This window comes from Heterocephalus glaber, unplaced genomic scaffold (assembly GCF_053883595.1).
Source record: "Heterocephalus glaber isolate CG9 unplaced genomic scaffold, H.glaber_assembly_v1.0 deba00001442, whole genome shotgun sequence".
Classification (NCBI taxonomy): domain Eukaryota; kingdom Metazoa; phylum Chordata; class Mammalia; order Rodentia; family Bathyergidae; genus Heterocephalus; species Heterocephalus glaber.
In genome coordinates, this window is record NW_028258296.1 from 43907364 (window position 1) to 43930374 (window position 23011).

The window sequence follows — 23011 nt, forward strand, 5'->3', positions numbered from 1 at the left end:
GATTTCTTAAATGCCAAAGGATTAACTGTGACTGGAGGTCTTGCTTACTGTGAAGATTTTATTCCTTTACCAGGAAGGTTGAGAATGCAGGACCTTTAAAGGGAGGACCCTGAATAATTTAGCAAAGAGCGGCCTGAGGTCTGACTGATCCATATTTGGGACATCAGAGTGGGGTATTCCAGTGCTCCGGATCTACCTGCTTCAGCAGAGGTAGGCTTCTTTGCCATAGTGTGCTTGGGTAGCTGGCTCTGAGGACTCCTAGAGATTCTTTTTTTTTTTCCCCTCAGTACCAGGGCTTGAACTCAGTATCTTGCACTTGCCAGTCAGGCACAGCGCCACTGAGCTAAAGCTGCAGCCCTCCCAGAGATTCTTTCTAAATTCTTCTTGTCCTGAATAAAGAATTGGACAAAACAAGTGCAAAAGGTAGCAAAGTATTATATTTATTAAAGGTAGGAAAAGAAACATGCTCTGAAGAGCAAATGTGGGCCAATGAAAAGTAGAAAAAGAAGTACCCTCTGCAGGCTGAGAGCGGGCCACTTGTGAAAGGAAGAACACAGTGGCCAAGAGCTCAATGGCAGCTGTTTTTTTTATCTACCCACTCCTCGGCTGACATCAGCTCTAAGCTGTCCTGTCAAAAGCCTGCTTCCGTCTTGCTGGAGGAACTAAAGATAGCATCCTCTAATTGGTCCCAGGTGCAAGGCTTTGGGAACTGCTTTTCTGTGCATTTCATGGATCTCCCTTATTGACAGGTCATGCTCACTTGCTCAGCCGGTTTGCCACACCTTAATCTCCCATCTCATTAACATCCTAGATGCATAGGAAGAAGTTAACTTATGACATACAGTGGATGCCTTGTGACACAGGCTTAGTTCTCATGAAACTCCTCCTCATGGGAAAGGCACTTTGGCTCAACTGAGACTGGACATTTGGTCTGAACAGAAAAAACTTTTGTGCACTCTTCTTAACCAAATCACATCTCTTTCCTATTCAAAATCTTGCTTAATATTTATAGTCGCCTGGAAAAATTTTTCTTTCTTAAACTGATAATTCCAACCCATACCCACTAGGTGAAAGAGATGAGAGGAAACACAAAAGCCTTGGAGTTAAATCCCAGCTCTGCTGCTTACCAGTTACATGACTTGGGAGATTTATGAACTTCAACTTCTTCATTTGTAAAATACAGATTAAAAGAGATAAAGCATTTAATTCAGTATGTGATGCAAAGAAGGCTGTTTCAGTTTCTTGTATGTTTGTTTTATTTTTGCGATGTGAAGGATCAAACCTAGGGCCTTAACTTGAGCTTGGTAGGTAAGTTCTGTATCACTGAGCTGTTCCTTAGCCACAGTTATCTATTATTATGTAATAAACCACTTCCAAAAGTAGTGACCTGAAACAACAGCAGCTATTCATTTGTTCATGATTTTATACATAGGGAGGGCTCTGCAGGGATAAGTTGTCTCAAGTCCACAAGGTTGATTAGGCCTGACCAGGCCTGAAGGATCTTATGTGGCCGGGTGTCTGGCGCCATGGTGCCGGCTGTCAGATGCTTTGGTGTCTTTCGTGTTTTGATGTCCCCTGTGTGGCCAGTCATAATTCAGTAATGGAGCCTGAGAGTCTTTGTATGAGAGCTGACTTCCAAGAACAAAAGAAAAAACTATTACACCTTAAATAGTAAAGCTACTGCACCCCTGCACCAGACCCGGAATTGTTACAGCATTACCTGAGCTAGGTGTTACTTTTGCCACAGAAGTCACGTGACTCAGGAGAAGGGGAAACAGAGCACAGCTCTTGATGGGAGGAGTGCCTGGCCCTACAAGGATGGGATGAACTGTTGCCAACTTTTGCAGAGCCCATCACAGTATCTTTTTTCAAGGGAGGGGTTGAACCCAAGACTTTCATACTGAATTATATCCCCAGGCCTTTTTTATTTTTTATTTTGGGATAGAGTCCCTCTAAATGGCTAAGTTGCCCAGTCTGGGTTTGAACTTGTGATCCTCCTGCTTCAGCATGTGGCACCATGTCCAGCAGCCTTCAATGTCTTATTTGTTCTAAGAATGAAAACAAATATAAGCAAGGGAAACTCACATTCCAGCCCTCAGGGCTTAGGGGTATGTCTTTAATTAGCTATGTATGCATGTGTGTGTATGTGTGTATGTGTTCTGCTGTTTGCTGCTTTGTGGTGGATGTGCACCCTGTTACCACCACTTATAGTGGAAAGCCCATAGAGGAAGAGAGCAAGTCATTTTCTCCTCTTTCCAGCATCTCCTACTGTAGAGTTGAATTCATTCTGTCATAGACTGTCTAGGACAGTGTAAGAGCCTCTATGGAAGAGAATGTGGATATGGGAAGAGAAAGAGGAGCCTTAGGGTCTTGGAACTTCATAGAGTTTGCCTAAAGGATTCCAACTTTCTAAATGTTTTCCCCATATGGAACATCTTAAACAGAACACTTATACACTGAGGATCCACACATTTATTTAGATTATTCCAAATCAGATATTGTGTTCAAGTGTGTCAAGAATACAGTCTTGTCCCAAGTAGGCTTCCTAGGGACCCTGAAAAGAGAGGGTGTGTTGTAGCCATCGTAGCAAACAGCAAGAGCATGTGTGGGATGCGGAGCTGTCCTTCCTCATGGCCCCTCCCTCGGTCCTGTGCTATGGATTCATTACTTACTACTGTCCCCATCATCGCTGGGTACCGAGATGGGGGCGGGGAGCTAACATGAGCACCGATGCAACACAGCACTAACCCAGAGTGAGCAGAGAGGACAGAACTGTCTTCCCAAGCCAGCTGGCAGAGTGAGCTCTCCTGAGGAGAATTTATGCTTTTAATGCATCTCTTAGGGTTTTTATTTGCCTGTATCAAAGATGGGCTTAAATAAATGGCTTAGGGGATTGAATTGATTCTCAGTTTTCCTCAGCCAGGAGCTACAAGGCAGAGGAGACATTGAGAGCTAGCTCTCTTTCATTCTCTCACAAGCTTCTTTTTTCCTCCATCTGACTCATCAATTTAACACATTTTTTTTTTACCGTGAATCATTTAGAATTTGAAGGAGCTACCAGATTCGAAATGATGATCTGTCAGCCCTTGGCCAATAATGAGCTGTTTGGGAACCTCCTAATCAAATGTTAAATTATTGTTAACATATAATAAAAATGGTGATCCGGGTGTGGTGGTGCACATCTATAATCCCAGCACTTGGGAGGCTGAGACAGGAGGATTGGCGCTAGTTTGAGGCTAGCCTGAGCTACATAGTGAGTTTGAGGCTAGCCTGGACTACACAGTGAGACCCTGTCTCAAAAAGAAAAAAAAAAGTGCTATGCTTCTCTTAGGAAAGAATGTATGAAATTTAAAGTGCTGTGAAATGTAAAATATAAACAAGTTAATCTGTAGTTACCTTTATAAAACTGAGGTAGAAATACTTAATCCTGTCCCTATTCACTCTGGTACCCTGTGGTGAATACTCTTGTCTATTCCTTCACTCTTTTTTTTTTTGGTACCAGGGATTGAACTTAGGACCTTGTGCTTGCGAGGCAGGCATGGAGCCACTGAGCTAAATCCCCAGCTCTTATTCCTTCACTCTTAACCATTCTCTTGACATCTTTTCTCACAGTACCTGCCCACATCCTCCCACGGACCCCTCACAATTAGGTAGAAATTCTTACCCTTCTTCAGAGGACCATCAGGTTTGATTCCTGTGACCAACTTGGGGAGTACAGACATATAAACGATGTGACAAAATCAGACTTCATCTATGACAAATTCCCTCCACAGGGCTAATAGTATTAGTTTTTTAAAAAGTGGCCACCAAGGGGTATATAGTTGAGAGGCTCAGGAATATCTGTCCGAGATTGGACAACAATAATCTATTGAGATGCCCTGTCCTTCTTTCCTTACCTTTCTCAGGCACTGGGTCCTTGTCAGTTGTCTCAATAAGGAGCTGCAAGAATGCAGACATTTCTCAATGTTAACATCTCAGAAATCTCTGGGAAACCTTCTTTCAGAGCATTAGAGAGGGATATTCTAGTTTAAGCTTTGGGGAGTCCGTGGTGATAGTTAGGAAGTCTATACATAAAGAAAAATAGGACATATAAAAGCCCATTCATTCCTCATCCATGCAACAAACACTTAGTGCCCATTGTGTGTCAGAAACAAGGCTGGACACTGCCCCTGCTCTCATCATGCTTATAGTTAAATAGTAAAACTGCTCTATAAATAGAAAATTATAAAACAATATCTTAAATGCAGTAAAGGAGATTTAAACAAGGTGCTAGGAATGGATAAATGAATAAATTATTATTGTTGTTGTTATTGTTGTTGTTGTTGTGATTTGATACAAGGTCTTACTATGTAGTCCAGGCTTGCCTTGAGCTCACAGAGTTGCCCAGATTGGCCTCAAACTTGCATCCTCCCTCAGCCTCCCAGGTGCTGGGATTACTGGCATGGGTCACCACACCTGGCTGAATAGCTACTTTAAAGAGGTAAGGAGGAAGTGATCACTTTCAAACCAGAAGAAAATGTAAAAGAAAGTGAGAAAACAGCTGTAGCTTTCTGAGACTGAGTTAAAAGACTGTATAGGTTAAAGAAAAAGGATCTGAGTGAGGAACGGACTTGGGCTCTCTTCTTCCACTGGGCCAGCTCCTCATCTCACTGACACTGGAAACCTTGGGTAAACCAGTTACCTCTGTGTACCTCAGGTTTCTCCTTTGCAAATGGAAATAACCATTCTTTCTATATTACAGAATTATAATGGAGAGAAGCAAAACAAATAATAAAAAATGGCTCCTCAAATACATGGAAGTATATTCTGACGGTAATAAGAGGGCCCGGAGAAGGAAGCCCTCCTCCACCTTGGCCTGTGTCTCTAGCTGCTGACTTTTCCATCAGCAGAGCAAGATGACCATGGCCTAAGGCACCAGGACACCTCCTGCCCTTACCTTTCACATCCACCCGACAGTCTACAGATGCCTCTCCCAGGGCATTAATTGCTTTGCAAGTATAGATCCCTCCATCAAAGGGACCAGGCTTTCGAATTTCTAGGGAGCAGATTCCCAGGTGACTGAGGGCTCTGTATTTAGGGTTGCCTTGGATTTTGATCTTGTTCTTCAGCCAGATGATCTTGGGCTGGAAGATAAAGATGAAGAGGTAGCAAAGGGAAGTAAGGACCAATTACTTTTTCTTCAGCATTTGGGATTCTTTGCCTACAAGATTTGTAGGGACTCCCTGTTCCTGATATGAGAAGGGATTCCCCTTCTAGTACCTTCCACAGTCCTCCAAGATCCTCTTGGTTGAAAAGAACACCTAGGGGCCGGGGATTTAGCTCAGTGGTTTCACCGCCTGCTGTGCAAGCACAAGGACCCGAGTTTGATCCCCGGCACCAAAAAGAAAGAAAGAAAGAAAGAAAAGAGCACCTAAAACTGTCCCTTCTCCATCAAGTTATTCTTTTTTTTTGAGACACGGTCTTACTATATAGTTCAGGCTGGCCTCGAACTCCTGGCAATCCTCCTGCCTCAGCCTCCCAAATGCTGGAATTACAGGTGTGCGCCACCATGCCCAGCCTGTTATTCCTTTCTTTTTTTGGTACTAGGGATCGAACTCAGGACTTTGCCCTTGCCAGGCAGGTGCTATGCCACTGAGCTAAATCCCCAGCTTTCCATCAAGTTATTCTTGACTGAAAGAGAGGTGATAACTTTATTCTCACTACTTGAGCAACCCTTCATGGATCATAAAAGGCTGATGCCTGGGGTCTTATGTATATACTGTATATATGTGTATTGAGACCTATTCATATGCTGCACCCATTGTTGGCTTGTGAGTAGTTTTTTTCCCTCTAGTTAGAAAGTAGTTTGTAGAGTGGGCTTATTGAGATTCCCCTTCCAGGATGCTACCTCCGTGTAGTATGAACAGCACTCAGAATCCAAAAGGTAGTTGGTAAATCTTGTTAATGATGTGGAATATGGTGACCAGATTATAAATCAAAAGCCTCACTCAGAGTAGTAGGCAGTGGCTCAGCTAGGCAGCTTGCAGGGGCATGGCCCTGCCCAGAAAAGGTATGGGTAGGTGAGTAAGGAGAAACCAGTAGGACTTCAGCTCTCCTACCAGATAAACAATACAATGGCAGCAGGTCAGGAAGTGGTATCTTTGTGAGGTACTAAAAGGAAACACATTTGTATCAGCTCAGCTTGAACTACAAATGCCCTAACTGTTCCAAAATAACTTGCTGTTCAAGAGGCAGATGGTGGCAACAGCAGTAGATATTAAATTAGAATGCTTTGCAACACGGCTAAAGTTAGGATGGGACAGGAGCAGGAAGCAGCACTCCTCCCCCAGTTCCCCACTCACCTTGGGAGAGGCTCGAACAGAGCAGAAGAGCTGGGTATCATAGCCAGTGATTGTAGTGCAGTCTGCCAGAGGCTGGGTAAACTTTGGGGGTTCAGAGAAGTCTCGCTGAACAAAACTCTTGGTCTTGTAAACAGTAGCTGTAGGCACAAGAGAGGCCATGATATGATATAGCATCTGAGATCCCCATACCTCTTCAACTCCTTTTCTCCAATTCTTCCCAGCATGTGTCCTCTATGCCTTCCTTACCTGCTTTTTGGATGTGAGCAAGGTCGGCAGTGACAGGGGCTGTTTCACTGAGTCCACACTGGTTTTCAGCAAAGACGCGAAAGGCATAGGAGTTGCCCACGATGAGGTCAGAGACAATGCAGCTGGTGCGGTGATAATGTTCCAGCACAGTGAACCACAGCTGCAGGGACCCCAGAAGACACCATATGTGATGCTTGTTTTGTGGAGCTGCCAGATGCCTGGTCCAGAATGCCCCATTCCTCCCCACCAACTTCCCAGCTGAGCCTCACCCCAGATCTTGTGTCAGCCTTCTGCACTGTGTATCCCTGGAGTGCTGTATTGCCTGTATCCTGGGGAGCTGACCATTCCAGGTTAGCGTTAGAGCCCCAAACGTCCACCAACTTAATACTCTGCGGAGGGCCTGGCTTCTCTGAAAGAACAAAGCCACAGCAGTGACACAGTACAAGTGGTAAGTATTGAAATCACTTCAAGAGTGCCCCTGACTCCATCCTTTTCCCAGACCTCTACTCTTGCCCAGACTCAGAGTGGGGGGATGTCACCCCAGCTCCCCCAGCACCCTCTGATGGTGCCTCTTCAGCAGGAGGAGCTCCTGGGGATCACCTCACCTCCCACTCCCCCCAACCTACCGATCACCAGGATGTTAACAGTGACAGTGGCCTCTAGTCCACCCAGCTGCACACAGAGTTGGTAGCGGCCTGAGTCAGCACGTTGAGCTTCTCGGATGAAGAGGATGGAGTCTTGTATCCCATTCCTCACACTCACTCGAGTGGTGTCCAAGGCATGTCCGTCATGTGTCCAGGTGGCTTGAGGTTTGGGTTTACCCTGAGGAATGGGGATAGGGCTTGAGGAGCCCGACAGCTTTCCGGAGCTTCCCTGTTGCAGTAGGGGTCAAATCCACCCCAGCTCCACAGGGTAACCTGAGTTGTAATTGAAAATTTCTTGATCTAGAGGTTGGTGGGCTCTTTCAGAGGACTTCCTCCTTTCAGCAACAGTTGAAAAAGGGATGGCTTTGAGTCTCCTGCCCTCTGAGAGTTTAGATTAGGGACACCCAGAGGGGCTGGAACCAACTAAATAGCTATCCAAACTCCCAAACTGAGAACTTCCAGACCTTTCAGACAGGAGGGCAGGGATTAGTTTTATCGCCTCTCACAGGGCACACCTGACTTTAACCAAGCCCACCCTCAGGAGTGCAGTATGCATGGATCATTTAGCTTCAGAATTCTAGTGATGTGGCCCCTTCCATTCAAGGCCAGGAAGACTACCCCACTGCTAGTAGGACTCTTGGTACTTGTTTCCAAATCAAAACCTGATTCTGGTTCCAGTGAGGGCTAGATTCATCACCTGGAATGGGATTAGTAGATTCACTGTGTCTCCAACCTTCCGGATGTAGGTCTGCCTCAGGGCTGAAGGTAACCGGATCTTGGGGTGCTCTGAGTGATGGAGAGAGAGAAAACAGGAGATAAATATTCAGAAGAAGTAGATACTTTATCCAGTTGCATTCTGTGGGTGGTAGCTCAGGCACCCTGCACCAAACGAAGCCTCTGTCTTAGGTGTGCAAAGATTGCTTCCATTATTACTATTATTTTTTGTAGTGCTAGAGATTGAACCCAGAGCTTCAAACATGATAGGAAAATGCTCTACCACTGAGCTACACTCCCAGCCCAGTCCCATTGTCTTGCTGGTATTGAGGGATAAGTAACTGGCTGAAGGAAAGAGTTGAAGTCTGCAGAAAGAGCATGGAAATGTGAGCCCGATGTTTATTTCTTTTAATTCATAACTTTCCATCAGCTGGGATTTTGTTTCTGTTTGTGCACAGACCAGTCCAGTCTGTATAGCTTATCTTACCAACCCTTTTCTATGGGTCCTTAATAACATTATTTGCATCAAGGCTGCTTGCAGGCAGTATTCATTCCGGTTTGTGTGGACTTAGGAGAATGCTTTCCATTCTGCAGGCAGAGTCAACACTGAGACTCCAGCAGCCTCTTACTGAGACAGCACTGACGTCATCACAGAAGGAGCCAGTGTCTGGGGCCCTTCCTCTGGTGGCAGCTCTGCTCCCTGGCACCTGTGTGGTATTCTTCCAGTTGGTGGAGGATCACTTTGTACAAATCTGGGAAAGATTAAGTCCACCGTTCACTTTCCCTTGAGCTCCCAGGCTTGTTCCAGTGAGAAGTGAAGATTGGATGGCATGTATTTGCTTCCCAGATGAAGACAGGAGATGCTTCATGTGAGGTTTTGAGAATGCCTAGGTGTCATTTCTCTCTTCTCAGTGATTCCTCAGGCTACCTTGGCTGCAACAGACATCCTGCCAGGGTTCCCTGGGGGGCCTGGGAGACAGATACCACTTTCCAGGCTTTTCCTAGGACTGCTGTTTCTTCCCTTCTCAAGCAAAGACAGTTCCCTGCTGCTGTTGCCTTAAGTAGAATGTAACAGGCTTCAGTTCTCACCAACAACTCAGGCTTCCCTGCCAAAATTCATTCCTAGCTGTTGGAAAAACTCCACCCCTGGTACATTCCTGTGGCAAAGAACATGACTACTTGATAGCAGATTCCAAACTTTTTGATAATGCACATTTCCCTGTAAATACATTCCTGAGCATTCACAAGTATGTTTACTTATAGATTAAACTGTGTAAATATGTAAATTACTGCTGGATGTGGTGGTGCATGTCTGTAATCCCAGCCATCTGGGAAGCTGTGACCAGAGGATCATGAATTTAAGGTCAGTCTGGATAATTATCTTTTTGTTTTTTGGTACTGGGGATTGAACATGGGACCTTGCCCTTGCAAGGCAGGCGAGGCAGGCGAGGCAGGCTGCGGAACCACTGGGCTACATCCCTGGCCCTGGACAATTAACTAAAGAACAATAAAACAAACAAAATCTGAAACAATAAAGATGTACACTATATAAAGCAAAGATTTAAGTGATGACATTTAAAATAAAATAAACAGGGCCGGGGATTTAGTTCAGTGGTACTGCACCTGCCTTGCAAGTGCAAGGTCCTGCGTTTGATCCCCAGTACCAAAAAATTAAATTTAAAAATAAAATAAAATAAAATAAACAGAGGTCCTACTATCTTCTTTATGGACCTCAATTGCTAGGCAAGTCCCTGCATTCCTATACCAAGATCACTTGTCCTTTATAAATGAACATCATCAGGATACACATTCTTCTCAGCTGCACATGGGATGTTTTCCAGAATAGACCACATACTAACTCATATAACATGCTTAAGTAAATGCAGAGGAACTGAAATTATCTCATGCATATTATCAGACTATAGTGCAATGAAATTGGAAATCAATGGTAAAAGAAACCACAAAAATTTCATAAACACATGAAAATTAAATAACACTCTCCTAAACAACCAAGGGTTCACAGATGAAATTAAAGGAGAAATTAGACAGTATCTACAATTAAACGTAATGCCAATACAACGTACCGAACTTTATGGGACACAGTGAAAACAGTCCTATGAGGGAAATTACAGCGGTGAATTCCCATGTCAGAAAAACAAAGTGAGCTCAAATAAACAACCTAATGTTGAACTCCAAGCTTCTAGATAAAAGAGCAAGTCAAGCCTAAAATTCACACAAGGGAGAAAATTGTAAAGATCAGAGCAGAAATTAATGCAATGGAGACTAAGAAAAAAATACAAAGAATCAATGAATTGAAGAGTTGGTTCTTTGAAAGATTAAATAAAATTGATAAACCTTAGCCAACCTTATCAAAAAAGGAAACAAAAGACTCAAATTCATGCAATTAGGAATGAAAAAGGTGAAATCATAACAACAGATCCTGAAGATATCTGAAGATCATCCGTACCTACTTCCAGAAACTGCATTTTAATAAGATTGAAAACACAGAAGAAATAGACAGATTCCTAGATACATATGAATTACCAAAGTGGAATCAAGAAGATATAAAAATTCTAAATAAACCAATATCAGCCAATGAAATTGAAGATGTAAGTAAAAACCTAATGACACAAAAAAAGCCCAGGTCCTAATGGATTCACTGCTGAATTCTACAAGAAATTTACAGAAGACCTACTGCTGCTACTTCTCAAACTCTTTAATGAAACTGAAAGGGAAGTAATACTCCCAAATTCATTTCTGGAAGCAAGCATTATCCAGATACCAAAACCAGAGAAGGATCCAACCCAAAAAGAAAACTATAGGCCAATCTTCTTAATGAACATAGACACAGAAATCCTCAGTAAGATACTGGCAAACAGAATGCAGCAAATCATCAAGATTATACACCATGACCAAGTAGGATTCATTCCAGGGATGCTTCAACATATACAAATCAATAAATGTAATACATTATATTCACAGAGCTAAAGACAAAAACCATCATTTCAAGATGCAGAAAAAGCATTTGACAATGTCTAACACCCATTCATGATAAAAAAAAAAAACTTACTGAAAATTGGAATAGATGGTCTTTATCTCAATCTGACAAAAGAAATCTATAATAAACCAATAGCCAATGTCATACTAAATGGTCAAAAACTGAAAGCTTTCCCTCTAAAATCAGGAACAAGATAAGGATGTGCACTATCACTACTCTTATTCAATATAGTTCTAGAAACATTGGCCAGAGCAATTAGACAAGAGAAAGAAATAAAAGGAATAAGAATAGGAAAGGAAGAAGTTAAATTATCATTATCTGTGGATGACATGATACTTTACATAGAAGATCCCAAAAACTCCACCAAAGGACTTCTAGATTTAATAACCAAATTCAGTAGCATAGCTAGATACAAAGTTAACACTCAAAAATTAATAATATTATTGAGAAAGGAATTAGGGAAACAACATCTCTCATAATAGCATCCAAAAAAAAAATACCTAGGAATCAATCTAACAAAGGAAGTGAAAGCCCTCTACGTTGAAAACTACAGTACTCTGAAAAAGGAGATCAAAGCAGCTATTAGAAAAGGGAAGGATATTCCTTGTTCTTGGGTAGGAAGAATCAAAATAGTGAAAATGGCCATACTTCCAAAATTGTTATACAGATTTAATGCAATCCTGATCAAAATACCAATAGCATATCTCACAGAATTAGAGAAAACAATCCTAAAATTCATTTGGAAAAAGAAGAGGCCTAGAATGGTAAAAGCAATTCTGGGCAACAAAGGCAAGGTGGGACATCACAATCCCTGATTTGAAATTATACTACAAAGCTACTGTGATAAAAACAGTATGCTACTGACAAAAAAACAAACCCGAAGATCAATAGAACTGATTAGAAGATGCAGAAACAATTCCAAACACACTTAGCCACCTTATCTTTGACAAAGGAGCCAAATACCTTCACTGGAAGAAAGATAGCCTTTTTAATAAATGGTGCTGGAAAAACTGGCCTTTCACCTGTCAAAGATTAAAACTAGACCAGTATCTTTCACTATGCACTACACTAAAATAAAAAGGATCAAATATCTAAATATTAAAACAGAAACACTAAATCTGCTAGAAGAGAGAATAGATAGAACTCTTGAAGACACTGGTGTAGGCAAAGACTTTATGAACAAAACTCTGATGGCACAGGAAATATCACAAGGAATAAACTGGGATCTCATCTTATTAAAAAGCTTTACAATTTTTTGTTTTGTTTTGTTTTGGTATTTTTTTGGAGACAGGATCTTGCTCTGTAATCCAGAGTAGCCTTGAATTCACTATGTAGCCCAGCCTGGCCTCCAACTCTTGGCACTCTTCTTACCTCAGCCTCCCGAGTGCTGGGACCATAGGTGTGTGCCACCACACCCAGCTAAAAAGCTTTTGCATAGCAAAAGAAACCAACAACAGAGTGAAGAGACAACCCACAGTATGGGAAAAAATTTTGCTGGCCTTCCCTAGATAAAGGACAAATATCTAGAACATATAAAGAACTTTTTAAAAAAACCACACTCCCCAAATTTAAAAACCCAATCCAAAAATGGACATTTGAAATGAGTAGACACTTCTCAGATGAAGAAGTAGACACAAACTAAATATATGAAAAAATGTTCAACATCACTGGTCATTCCAGAGGTGCAAAATTAAAACAATGCTGAGAGTTCATCTTACTCCAGAAAAAATGGCTATTATCAAGAAATCAGCCAATAACAAATGCTGGTGGGGCTGTGGGGAAAAAGGAACCCTTCTCCATGTTGGTGGTAGTGTAGACTGGTGCAAACACTTGGAAATCTGTGTGGAGATTCCTCAAAAAACTAAAACTGGTGGTTCCATTTGACCCAGGTATTCTTGGTATCTTCCTGAAAGAATTAAAAGCATCATATTACAGTAATATATGCACACCCATGCTTATAGCAGCATAGTTTGTAATAGCTAAATCTTGGAAACAGCCCAATGTCCATCAACCGATGAATGGATAAAGATGATGTGGTTTTTTTTAATGCAGTGGAGTACTACTCTGCCATAAAGAAGGATAAGCTTGAGACATTTCTAGCTAACTGGATGCACCTTGAGATCATACTCTTAAGTGAAATAAATCAGACACGCATTTGAATACTGCATTGTTTCTCTGGGTATAAGAAACCAAAAGTGTAAATAAGGACCAAAATGTATAATAGATATTGGGAAATGGGAAGAAAATGTTCAAATGGGAAGGGGAACAAGGGAGGGGGGAGGGGCAAAAGAAGGAAGGAACTAGAAAAAAAAAAGACTAGCAGGAAAAAAATGGAAACAAAATGTTTGTAAGTAAGAAGAGGAAGATATTATGTACAGGTACAAATTCCCTATGATGAATGTGACCATTGTGTATATTTAAAATGTACCAACAAAATTAAAAAATGAATACAAATACACAGTACCATTTCATTTCTCTAGTTTTGTTTTTTGTTGCTTTTCCTGTTTTCACCTGGGCTGGACTATACCTCAGGACCTGTGTGCCGGCGGGGAGGTGAATGTTCTCAGTGAGAACTGCTCAGCAGAGCCACAGGCTGCCCAGTGGTCCTGGTGGTGATCTTGGTGTCCTCTGCTGACTTTGGGGGTTGGGGGTTGGGGGTTGGGAGGGAAGAACAGAGCAAGTGTTGTATGATGAGTTCCTCTCCTGTGGCCATCTTGGCAAGCAACCAAGGAGTTGGAAACAGGCGGATGTGAGTTGAGAGTTTTTTGAAAAAAGGACTGTAATTGGAAAGGGGGTCAAACCCTGGTCTTGTTGAGTTTGGTTCCCCTCTGTTAGGTGGGGAAATAACCCTTCATTCTTGCTGGGGAGAGGGCTGGAGAGAAGACTGCTCTTTCTTGTGCTGCCAAAAGGAATGGGCAGAGATATGCAGGACTGTAGTGAACACCCAGGACGAGGAGATGCCTGGGAGAAAACAGGCTCAGAGAGAGCAACTGACTTTCTGGGAACCTCCTGCCTAGTTGTGAAGTTGTGCCTGGCATCAAGACACTTGCCTTCCCATCTAGCACTGTTATCAGAAGGACCCATTCTCTGAGCATGTCCTATCTGTCTACTCACTGACTCCTGTGTCTCCTGATGGCTGGGCACTGAGGCAGGGCTCTGATGTGACCTTCAGTGACCTGGAGGGAGGAGCACGCAAGGGAGGGAAGGCAGAGGTCTAGACTAGGACTGCAAAGGGTTGAGGTGAGGAAGGAATCCAGGCCTTCACCTAGGCCTGAAAGATGTGCCAATGAGCTCTACTCTGCCCAGACCTCAGGAGGGCCTAGACTTTGATGGATAGGTGTGTGTAGTGAACATGTTTGTTTCCACTTAGTGTTTCTTTTGTTTCTTAGAAAAATACCTTGGAAAATTCTTTCACCTGAATTAAGGAGAACAATGAATGGAATAAGTTTGTGTAGAACATAAGCTCTGGTGGGAGTGTGGGGGAGGATTTGCAGAGGGGTCTTTGAGATCTCAAGGGAAGCCCAGTTGGGGCAGGGCTGGGGAGAAAGACTCTAGTGGAGGCAGTGAGTTTGCCCCCTGGAGGACTCCCATTCTGGTCCTTCATAAATGAGATTCCCAGACAAGTCAATGGAACTGATGTCACCCGAGTGTTCTAGCTCTTAGAGGGTGAGTAGGAGAAGGTTCTACTCTCAGCAGGGAGCCAGGCCACCACGGGGGCAGAGGATGGGGTTGCAGGTGACACAGCCCACAGAGTACCTGAGGTGCAGAAGAGGGTTTGAGAGCTCTAGATGCCTGTTCAGCAGCAAGTTCTCCAGTCGCTTCCTAACTTAACCCAGGCAGCAATCTGACCCTTAGTTCAGAATGTTAACATGAGGGCTCACTGAGGCATCCCTTTTCACACATCCACAGTCAAACTAGGTGTAAATCATACTGACCTTGGGGAGGCATAGCTTCCTCTGACACCCAAGGTCTGTCTCCTATTCAGATGCCAGGGGGATATGAGCCAAAGCCCAGAGCCCCAGTTTTCCAGACTAGGTCTGTGATAGACACAGTTTGGTTTTCTGCCTTCACACAGTCTTGGGGGAAAAGGCATTTTGAAAAGTCCTTTGAGAGCCATTGACTTCTGAGGTGTGTTGCTCTCAGCACTCTTTTTCTCTCAGACAGAATGTTGTCTAATTTGTCCTCAACAATTATTAGAGAAGATAATTTCAAGTCCAAAGATCTTGACTCCTCCTGACTAGAAAATTCCTAATTTTTCTAATTTCATTCTGCTGAAATTTATGTGGATTTTATTATTCTATTCCCATGGGTAATAATTGTTAATAATTGATAAATACCCTCTCATAATTTCTTTTTCTTTTTTTTTTTTGGTACCAGGGATTGAGCTTCATAATTTCTTTTCAAATGGTTAGAGACTTTCCTCCAGCAGTTCCCAAAGGCCATGTCATTCAGACTGATGTTATTGACTATGGCCTGAGAGTGAAGAAGGAAGTCAGACATGTTGGAGGTGTATGTCTGTTTGTATGAGTGTGTGCAAATACACAAACACGTGCCTGTATGAGAATATGGTTACCAAAAAAGGACAATAGGGCCAGGGATTTGGCTGAGTGGTTCCACTGCCTGCCTCACAAGCGCAAGGACTTGAGTTCCATCCCTGGTACCAAAAAAAAAAAAAAAAAAAAAGGACAATGCCCAAGACCAGCTGTAGCTTTGAAACTCAACATTTCCAGGGATCCCAGAAGTACCAGCATTTTTTAGAGAAACATTTGTAAATGTCTAGGATGTGGTCTTGGCCTTGGAAAACTGTCTGAAGGACTGTGATGAGAAAGGAGTGTGGTGATCTCAGAAGAATCTTGTGAAGGACAAGAGTGGCATCTCCTCGAAGATCATGAAGGTCAGAAAAATAAGAGGCAGAGAAACAGGGAACATTCTCTGAGAGAAAGACTCTGCTACTTCTACCCTCAAGCCCCACCATTAGTCTTGCCCTCATGGTTGGTGGTTTTAGTCCTGGCTTACTGCCTGTATCTCCAACTCTGCTGTAGTCCTCCTTCCTAGTGATTTCAATGCTTTCTTCCAACCTCTGCATGCCCTCTCACATTCTGGTCTGCCATTGCCTTTGTCCTGTTAGCCACCGGACCCAATGGTCATTCTCTACTCCAGAAACTGCAGCCCCTCTGTGATCTGAATTGGAAGCATCCCACCCCCTCACTGCCTTTATAACAGTCAGCTAACTGTCCACCAAAACTGATCTTCTCCCTTCCAAAGAGTAGTCATTTTTGAGAAGTACAGTAGCTGCCCAGCTGGGCACATTTCCCATCCCCCTTGCTGTAGAACAGGAAACTAGTTCTTAATAATGGACAATGAGTGGAAATGGTGGGAATCATTTCTGGGCCAAGGACTCTAAGAAGTAAGTACTTTATGTTCCCCTTCTGCTCTCTGTATGCAGACAATCACAGTACCTTTAGGAATGGCAAACCTACCACAGAAAAAAAATCCATGTCCCTAAATTGCTGCATGGAGAACTATCCACTGAAGAGGCACACTTGTTTTCAGTTCTTAGATGTTAAAAAAAAAATCTATTATTTCTGAGATTTGTTTCATCAACCCCACCTAATGCAATCTCTATTCCTTTAGCTGATTTCCTCTAATGCTGCAGCATCAGCAATTTTTTTAGCACCACTGATGTCTTTGATTCTCCCTCTCTTCCACTATCTAGTTTATCTCCCATGTTATCATTTCCTTTCCCATCCAACTTGGAGTCTATGGTCATTATGATGTTCTCTTGCATACTCAAATTCCTTAATGCTTTTTCACTTTATTGCATCCTCCTGGAATACCCAACTCTGCTTAAAGTTTCCACCCCCTCAGTGCTGCATAAGCAGAGACACACATGGCATACCATAGGGTGCCAGCTCAAACTGCATGGCCAGTAACAGTGAACACTGCCTCCCAATGGACCCTGACAATTCTATTAGACTTCCCAAGTTCACTTGACGTCATGTTCTTTTGGGTGACTGGTGCACACCTTCCTCTTCTAAAACCCCCTCAACCTTTCTCCTTCTATGTTGATTTTGCTAGTGTCTCAGACCTACTTAACATTTATTCTTAGCACAGTAACCAGAAAAATCCCTAAAACCTGTATCTGATCACGTCAGTCCTGACTTGAAACTCTGCACTGGTTGCCCATCTGTCTCTGAGTCAAATCCAACTCTTCACAATGGCCCTATTAACTCTCTGCCCCAATCTTACCACTGTCTCCCTCACTGGGCTGCAGCCACAGTGGCTCCAACCCAGAAAGGTCACCTCTGTTTCAGGGTCTTCGCATTTGTTGTGCTTGTGTATTGCTCCTTCACCTCTGTTACACTGCTGTTCAAATACCACCTTCTTAGTGAGGCTTTCACTGATGTCCTGTTTGAAACAGGAAGCTTGCATGCTTCTAGTCCCCAGAACTTTCTATCCCTTTGCCTGCGTTATTTTTGGCATAGCATTTATCACCATCTGACATACTTTTTACTTGTTTATTTATTGTCTCTCTCCAGTAGAATATAGCCTCTCCAAGGGTGATAATTCTTGCCTATTTTGTACATTTCTGTAACTCTGGTACCTAGAACATTACCTGGCACATAATAGGTATAAAAATAAATATGGAAAGAAAAGAGACAGAAGAAAGGAAGGAAAGGAGGGAGGAAGGAAAAACTTGTTCGCAGGGTTGAGATTCACCTTCCTATGCCTGGAAGATGCAGAACAGTTCAGATTGGAAGATGGGAAGCGATTTTGCTAAAACCAGTAGCTGGGCACCCCCTCTTCTGTCTCAGGGTCTCATCTTCTCCATGTCAGGGATGTAACCTCTCACTGTTTTAGAAGCACCCTCTGGCCCCTGCCAAGCAGGACACAGTGCCTGAGTGTTGTGCTGAGCAAAGAACTGGTTACCAGTGGTGGCCACCTAGTCCTGCTTGTTTAGACATTAAGTAGGCTTGCTCTACTGAAGGTTTATTGTTGGTTGGTGGCAGTTTATTTTGATCTTGCAAATTTCTCAAACTCTCACTGCTCATCGTAGTGCCCATCTCAGACCCAGAGCCCTTTATGAGTAAGAGGAGAATTAGGAAGAAGAAAGTCTTTGGAGCTCACAGAGAACTTAGAGGCTATCTGGTCCAGGTGCCTGGCATCTTGAAGAATCTTTGGATGGACATCAGAGGCTCTGAGGACTCCCTGAACTTTTTTGGTGTGTTTTTCCTGGGGTGAAAGTCCAAAGTTTTCATAGCAGCCCACAGCCATTAAAAAGGTTAAGATACAGATTTAGGTCAACTTTTCAGTTTACAGATGGAGAAACATGGAGCCCAGAGAGGTGGATTGATCAGCTTAGAGGGTGGCAGAACAGAGCTAGGACTTGAATTTGTCTTCTTTTTCCAAGAAGCTAACAGATGGACACATACTTTACAAAGTGTTGCTGGCTGAGGTGGCACATGCCTGTAATCCCAGAGCTGGGGAGGCTGAGGGAGGAGGATTGCTATGGGTTTGAGGTCAGCCTGGGCTACATAGTGAGTTCAGGGTCAGCCTGAACTACAGAATGAGACCCTGTTCAAAAGACATCAATCAATCAATGCATCAGTCATTCAATTGGTCAATCAGAGTGTCAAAGACTGTCCTTACCAGTCACCTCTGGGATACGACTCAGTTGAGCCACCGCCTGGTGGCCCTGAGGCCTGTAGTGTACATTGCTGCCACACACGAAGACAGAGGGCTCCAGGTGGCCAGGGGCTGTCAAGGCTAGCTGCTCCCATCACGGTCACACCCTGAAACTGAGAGCAGAGCCTGGGCGAGGTGAGTGCTGCCCCAGGGCTTTGGGGAGACCAGCAGAGAGAGATGGGGAGTCAGCAGTCCTGGTCTCACTCTCTGCCTGGGACCTATTCTCTGCTCATTCTAGAAGAAGAAATTGGTATTCTGCCTCAATCACCTCACCTTGATATGTTCACAACAACTTCTGCTCCTCGCAGCTCTTCTTCAAATGGGATGAACTCGACCAACTCTCTGTCCTTGACATTCCAGTGACTTTTACAAACCCAGTATCTTCCATTAGGATGACAAAAGATAGAGAGCTTTTTCACATGACCCTGTTTGGAGGTAGAACTTTTGGCTTTTGTCCCTGACTTGGAAGTATTATCTATTCGTGTTTTGGTTTAGCCTCTTTCAAGGGACTTTGGGTTATCTCAGCAATCCTTTCAACTACCCTACTAGGTAGATGTTTCTCAATCACTATTTTACAGAAAGGAAACTGAAACTGAGCAGTTAATTGACTTGTCTAAGGTCACAGATCTGTTAGAGGCAGCACTGGGAATGGAACCCAGATTGTAGCCTTCAAGTCCAGAATGCCTCTTTTCCTCCTACACACCCTGGGAATCCATGGGTCTCTCGTTTGTGGTCTTTGCATGGTTTGCACTTAAGACTTCAAGTGCTGAAAGCTAGTTCTTTTAGCAGCTCTAGTACACATTCATTATAGCCCTGTGGCTGCTTCTGAAAATTATCATGCAGGAGGGAGGAGCTGGCTTCTACCTTCTCTCTCTGGTGTGCTGAACCACGTGCAGCAAGTGAACTACCTGTTCTTGGCTCCTGGGGGCTGCCAGGTGAGCTACGGAGGCCTTGGCCAGGAAAATTAGGGCTGGGGATGGCAACAGGGCAGTGGGGGTTGGAAGAGGCACCAAGCACCTGCTGGCTTCAGAATACCTTTTTGCTGAGACCATCATGAAAGGGAAATCTAGCTCATCCCAGAAGGGCTCCACTTCTCCAACTTGAGAGGCCAGGATTTTCCTATGGGAGCCAGTGGAGGTGTCGGAGTGGGTCCCAGTGCCGTGATACTGCCCAGGGAGCAGCTGAGTGTCACTGCTGTTTGATAGCCTCCCAGTGCCAACAGCTTTTGGATTCCCTCTTCTCCTACAGCAGACAGCCACTGTCTCACCCCTCATGCCCTTCCTGACTGGTCATTAGTATATCAGGTCTTCCCAGCCCTGTGACAGACACCTTTTAAAGGTAAAAATGTCAACATATCATTTTTAGTCACTGTAAAGTGCCACAAACTACATTCACTGGCTTCTTAGCTAAAAAGCCCAAACACAGCAAAGACACTTGAGCAGCAAGTAAGAATTCAAGGAAGAGGTCGGGGTCTCCAGAGAATAAGCCTGTATCCTAAGTACAGATCCCCAAAAGATGTTAAGCTTTTCAAAAACCTAAGGAAGTATAGTCAGGGCAGTAGGAAAGACCCCCTCCAACTCCTACTACCTGGCCCCCACCCCTCACCAACAGCCGTGAGTCACCTTCTATTTGAGGCAGGAGCTGGGGAGTGGGGCTGCACGGCCCCTGCTGAGGTGAAACCCGAGGTCCTTCAGCATCGGCTGGGCGGGCTTCTTCCACTTTCAGCTTGGAGCCTAAGGCCACCTCTGGAGTTGTGGCTGACTCCATGTTGGGCCAACCCAGAGGCTGGGCTCCAGCAGACGACTGTCACTGTTGGTGAGGGAGGGGCTGAGCACCTGCTCTGCAGACTGGCCTCTGGGGTCCCAGCCACAGGCTTATGTAAGTGGGCTGGTTTTTCCCCACCTACCTACCCCCAGCAGAAGGGTGAAGTATGGGTTAGGGGAAGAGAGGAGGATCAGAGAGAAGCCCAGAATAGCCACAGGAAGAGGGCCGAGGTGGCTCTGTTATCTTGGGAGAGAGATGACACCCCTCACAGTGCTAGGGAGGGAGGAAAGAGCTTGAGCACAGAACATCCAAAAGGGACCTCTGGCTTCTGTTGGGAGGACCAGGTGACATCTCAGCTCCTGACCTCTGGCTCATCCAGAAAGGCATTCAGATCCCAAGATCCGCTGATTCACAGGCACACCTTTAGCTGCTCCCACATTCAGTAGTGTCTCACTACTTTGACCTTCAGGACCTGCTTCAATCCCTCTGCTCACTCTCTTTGTAACATCACCCTTCAAAGGCAGTGCCTGCACTGGTGGGTAGAGTCTGCACCCTGTGGTCAGACTACCTGGACTGTATATGGGCTTTGTGACACCTACCTGTGTGACTTCCAACACAACAGTCTCTCTCTTTCATGCTGGAGGTTGAACACAGCATGCTAGACAAGTGTTCTACTATTGAGCTATATCCCCAGCCCTTAGTCTCTTAAGTCTGTATTTTCATCTGTAAAATGGAGATAATAATAACCATAAGGTTATTGTGAGGATTAAAAGAGGTAATCTCTGTAAAGCGCTTAGTAGAGTGTAGCTGACAAAGTGCCTGATAAATGGAAGCTATTTTTAGGTCAGGCCATCATTTCTCCCTTTGAAAGCTGTCAATGGCTCCCTTCCTGAGATACAGCATAAATGAAGTGGGAGGCAGCAGGGGTGGAGGGAAGAGAGCTCTGCTGTACCACTTCTGGCTGTACCACTCAGTCACCAGCTGGTGCTCTGAGCCACAGTTCTATGTATGAATCAAGGGACGCTGATGTCATGATCATAGAGGATACAATGATAAAATACAGGAAAGTGGCCAGCCCATAGTAGGTGCTAGTTATGCACTAAAGGCCCATATGGTTTCCTGGTGTACCCAACCCTTGTTCTACATGTGTCTTATACTCCATCCAAATTATTTGGTTTCCTGTCATATTCCCACTTTCCTGTCTCCAGAAGTCAGCATCTCCTCTGTATTTTTTTTAAAAAATATACTTTTAAAGCAGTTTTAGGGTCACAGCAAAGTTGAGTGGAAGCAGGGTGCCCATATTTCCCTCCCCCATGCCCTTTTTTCCATGGGTGCGGTGGGGGGGATCAGTGTTGTAGAATGCATGGGCTCCTTACTTATTCTCGCTCCCAACTTGGGGGTGCAGTCAGTAGATTCCTGGAGCCTTTGTTATTATCTTGGAGTGACAGAAGCCCAGCCCCTTTGTAATCTACATAGGGTCTATGGTCTAGGACAACCTATAGATATACTGCAGAGTCAGGAACATATTTGTCAGGCCCTGGGATGGCAGAAAAGGGCAGCTGAGTAGGTTGACTTCTGGGTCTCGTTTGATTGGTAAAAGGCTAGATTTCTGCCTCTCAGAACTAATACGATGGTCTCCCTGACCTATTTCTCTTGTCTGACCCAGCCAAATCCCCTAGAAGTATGAGTAATTGTCATTTGAGGGGATCCCCTTGTCATACTACACTCAACCCTGTTTTGGTGAGGAAATTGGATTGGACCAAACTTTCAGTCTTAGACCTTTGTTGCAAGGAAGGTAAGATGCAGATTTCTTGGGTCTTCCCATTGTAAAGTCTTAATTCAGTAGGTCTGGGCTAGAATCCAGGAATCTGCACTTTTAAGAAAGCAACCTATTGGTTCTGAACATTGTAAATCTTAGAACATTATGTTAGCTTTTTTATTTCTTTGGTACCAGGGATCGAACTCAGGTCCTCTGCTTGTGAGGCAGGTGGCAGAACCACTGAGCAAAATTCCTGGCCCTATGTTAAAATTCTTTAAACAAAAACTGCCATAGATAATCCTGTGGGGTAGGTACTCTCCCACCAGAGGGTGGTCTCTTTAAGAATAAGGGCTTTGCCCTGTCATCTCCAGACCAAGGTGCTGCAGCATTAAATGGAAATAATGGCCCAGAACAGCAGAGCAGAATGGCTAAAGGCTCTAGGCAGGTGGGCAGGAAGTCTCCTACAGGCAACACTTGGAAGAGAAGAAAGCTGCTGCTCTTTGAAGGACCGTGAATAAGTGCAGCAAGAAAAATCTAAAAGGAGTAGACCATGAAGGTTAAAAGCTATGAAGGTTAAATTTTAATGCTGTCATTTGTCAAGCCTGCCACAAGGAACACAATTCAGGACAGTAAAGATACTTGGTGTATTGAGAAGGAAGAGAGTAGCAAGAGAAAGCCTAGGTATGTAGGCAGGTCTGCTGGAGTTTCTGAAGGTGAGAATAAATGCCAGGAGAGGTAGATCTTTATGAACATAAAGAACAAGATAATGGAGAACAAAAAAAATCAGATAATTTATGGGGAGTCATTTTCAACACAGATTATCTAATATTTTTCATTGTAGAAATGCACGGTCCTGACT

The 23011-nt window shown here is 43.9% G+C and overlaps 1 protein-coding gene across 6 annotated transcripts; it reads right to left on the bottom strand.

Moving 5' to 3' along the window:
- Positions 1 to 419: 419 nt before the first annotated feature.
- On the bottom strand, positions 420 to 22960 carry Mybphl (myosin binding protein H like). Of its 6 annotated transcripts, none has more exons than XM_087213232.1 (9): positions 20252 to 22960; positions 7929 to 8017; positions 7214 to 7409; positions 6857 to 6996; positions 6588 to 6747; positions 6342 to 6478; positions 4937 to 5123; positions 3897 to 3939; positions 420 to 1628 (listed from the first exon to the last, which is right to left on the bottom strand). In XM_087213232.1, exons 1-8 carry the CDS (start codon positions 20394 to 20396, stop codon positions 3929 to 3931), a joined length of 1065 nt encoding a protein of 354 aa, XP_087069358.1. In that variant the 5' UTR covers positions 20397 to 22960; the 3' UTR covers positions 420 to 1628; positions 3897 to 3928. The 6 variants fall into 6 exon arrangements, with proteins under 6 accessions (XP_087069358.1, XP_087069357.1, XP_087069356.1 ...); XM_087213231.1 differs by having other exon boundaries at positions 420 to 1632; XM_087213230.1 differs by having other exon boundaries at positions 420 to 2048.
- Between the last annotated feature and the right edge of the window lie 51 nt (positions 22961 to 23011).

Coding starts and splice junctions, on each gene's coding strand:
- Mybphl (XM_021265610.2), bottom strand. CDS start 20,396: ATGGAGTCAGCCACAACTCCAGAGGTGGCCTTAGGCTCCAAGCTGAAA. Junction 5,124..6,341: donor CTGTTCGAGCCTCTCCCAAG/GTGAGTGGGGAA, acceptor TTTATCTTCCAG/CCCAAGATCATCTGGCTGAA. Junction 4,065..4,936: donor CTGTCGGGTGGATGTGAAAG/GTAAGGGCAGGA, acceptor CTTTATGTATAG/ACTTCCTAACTATCACCACG.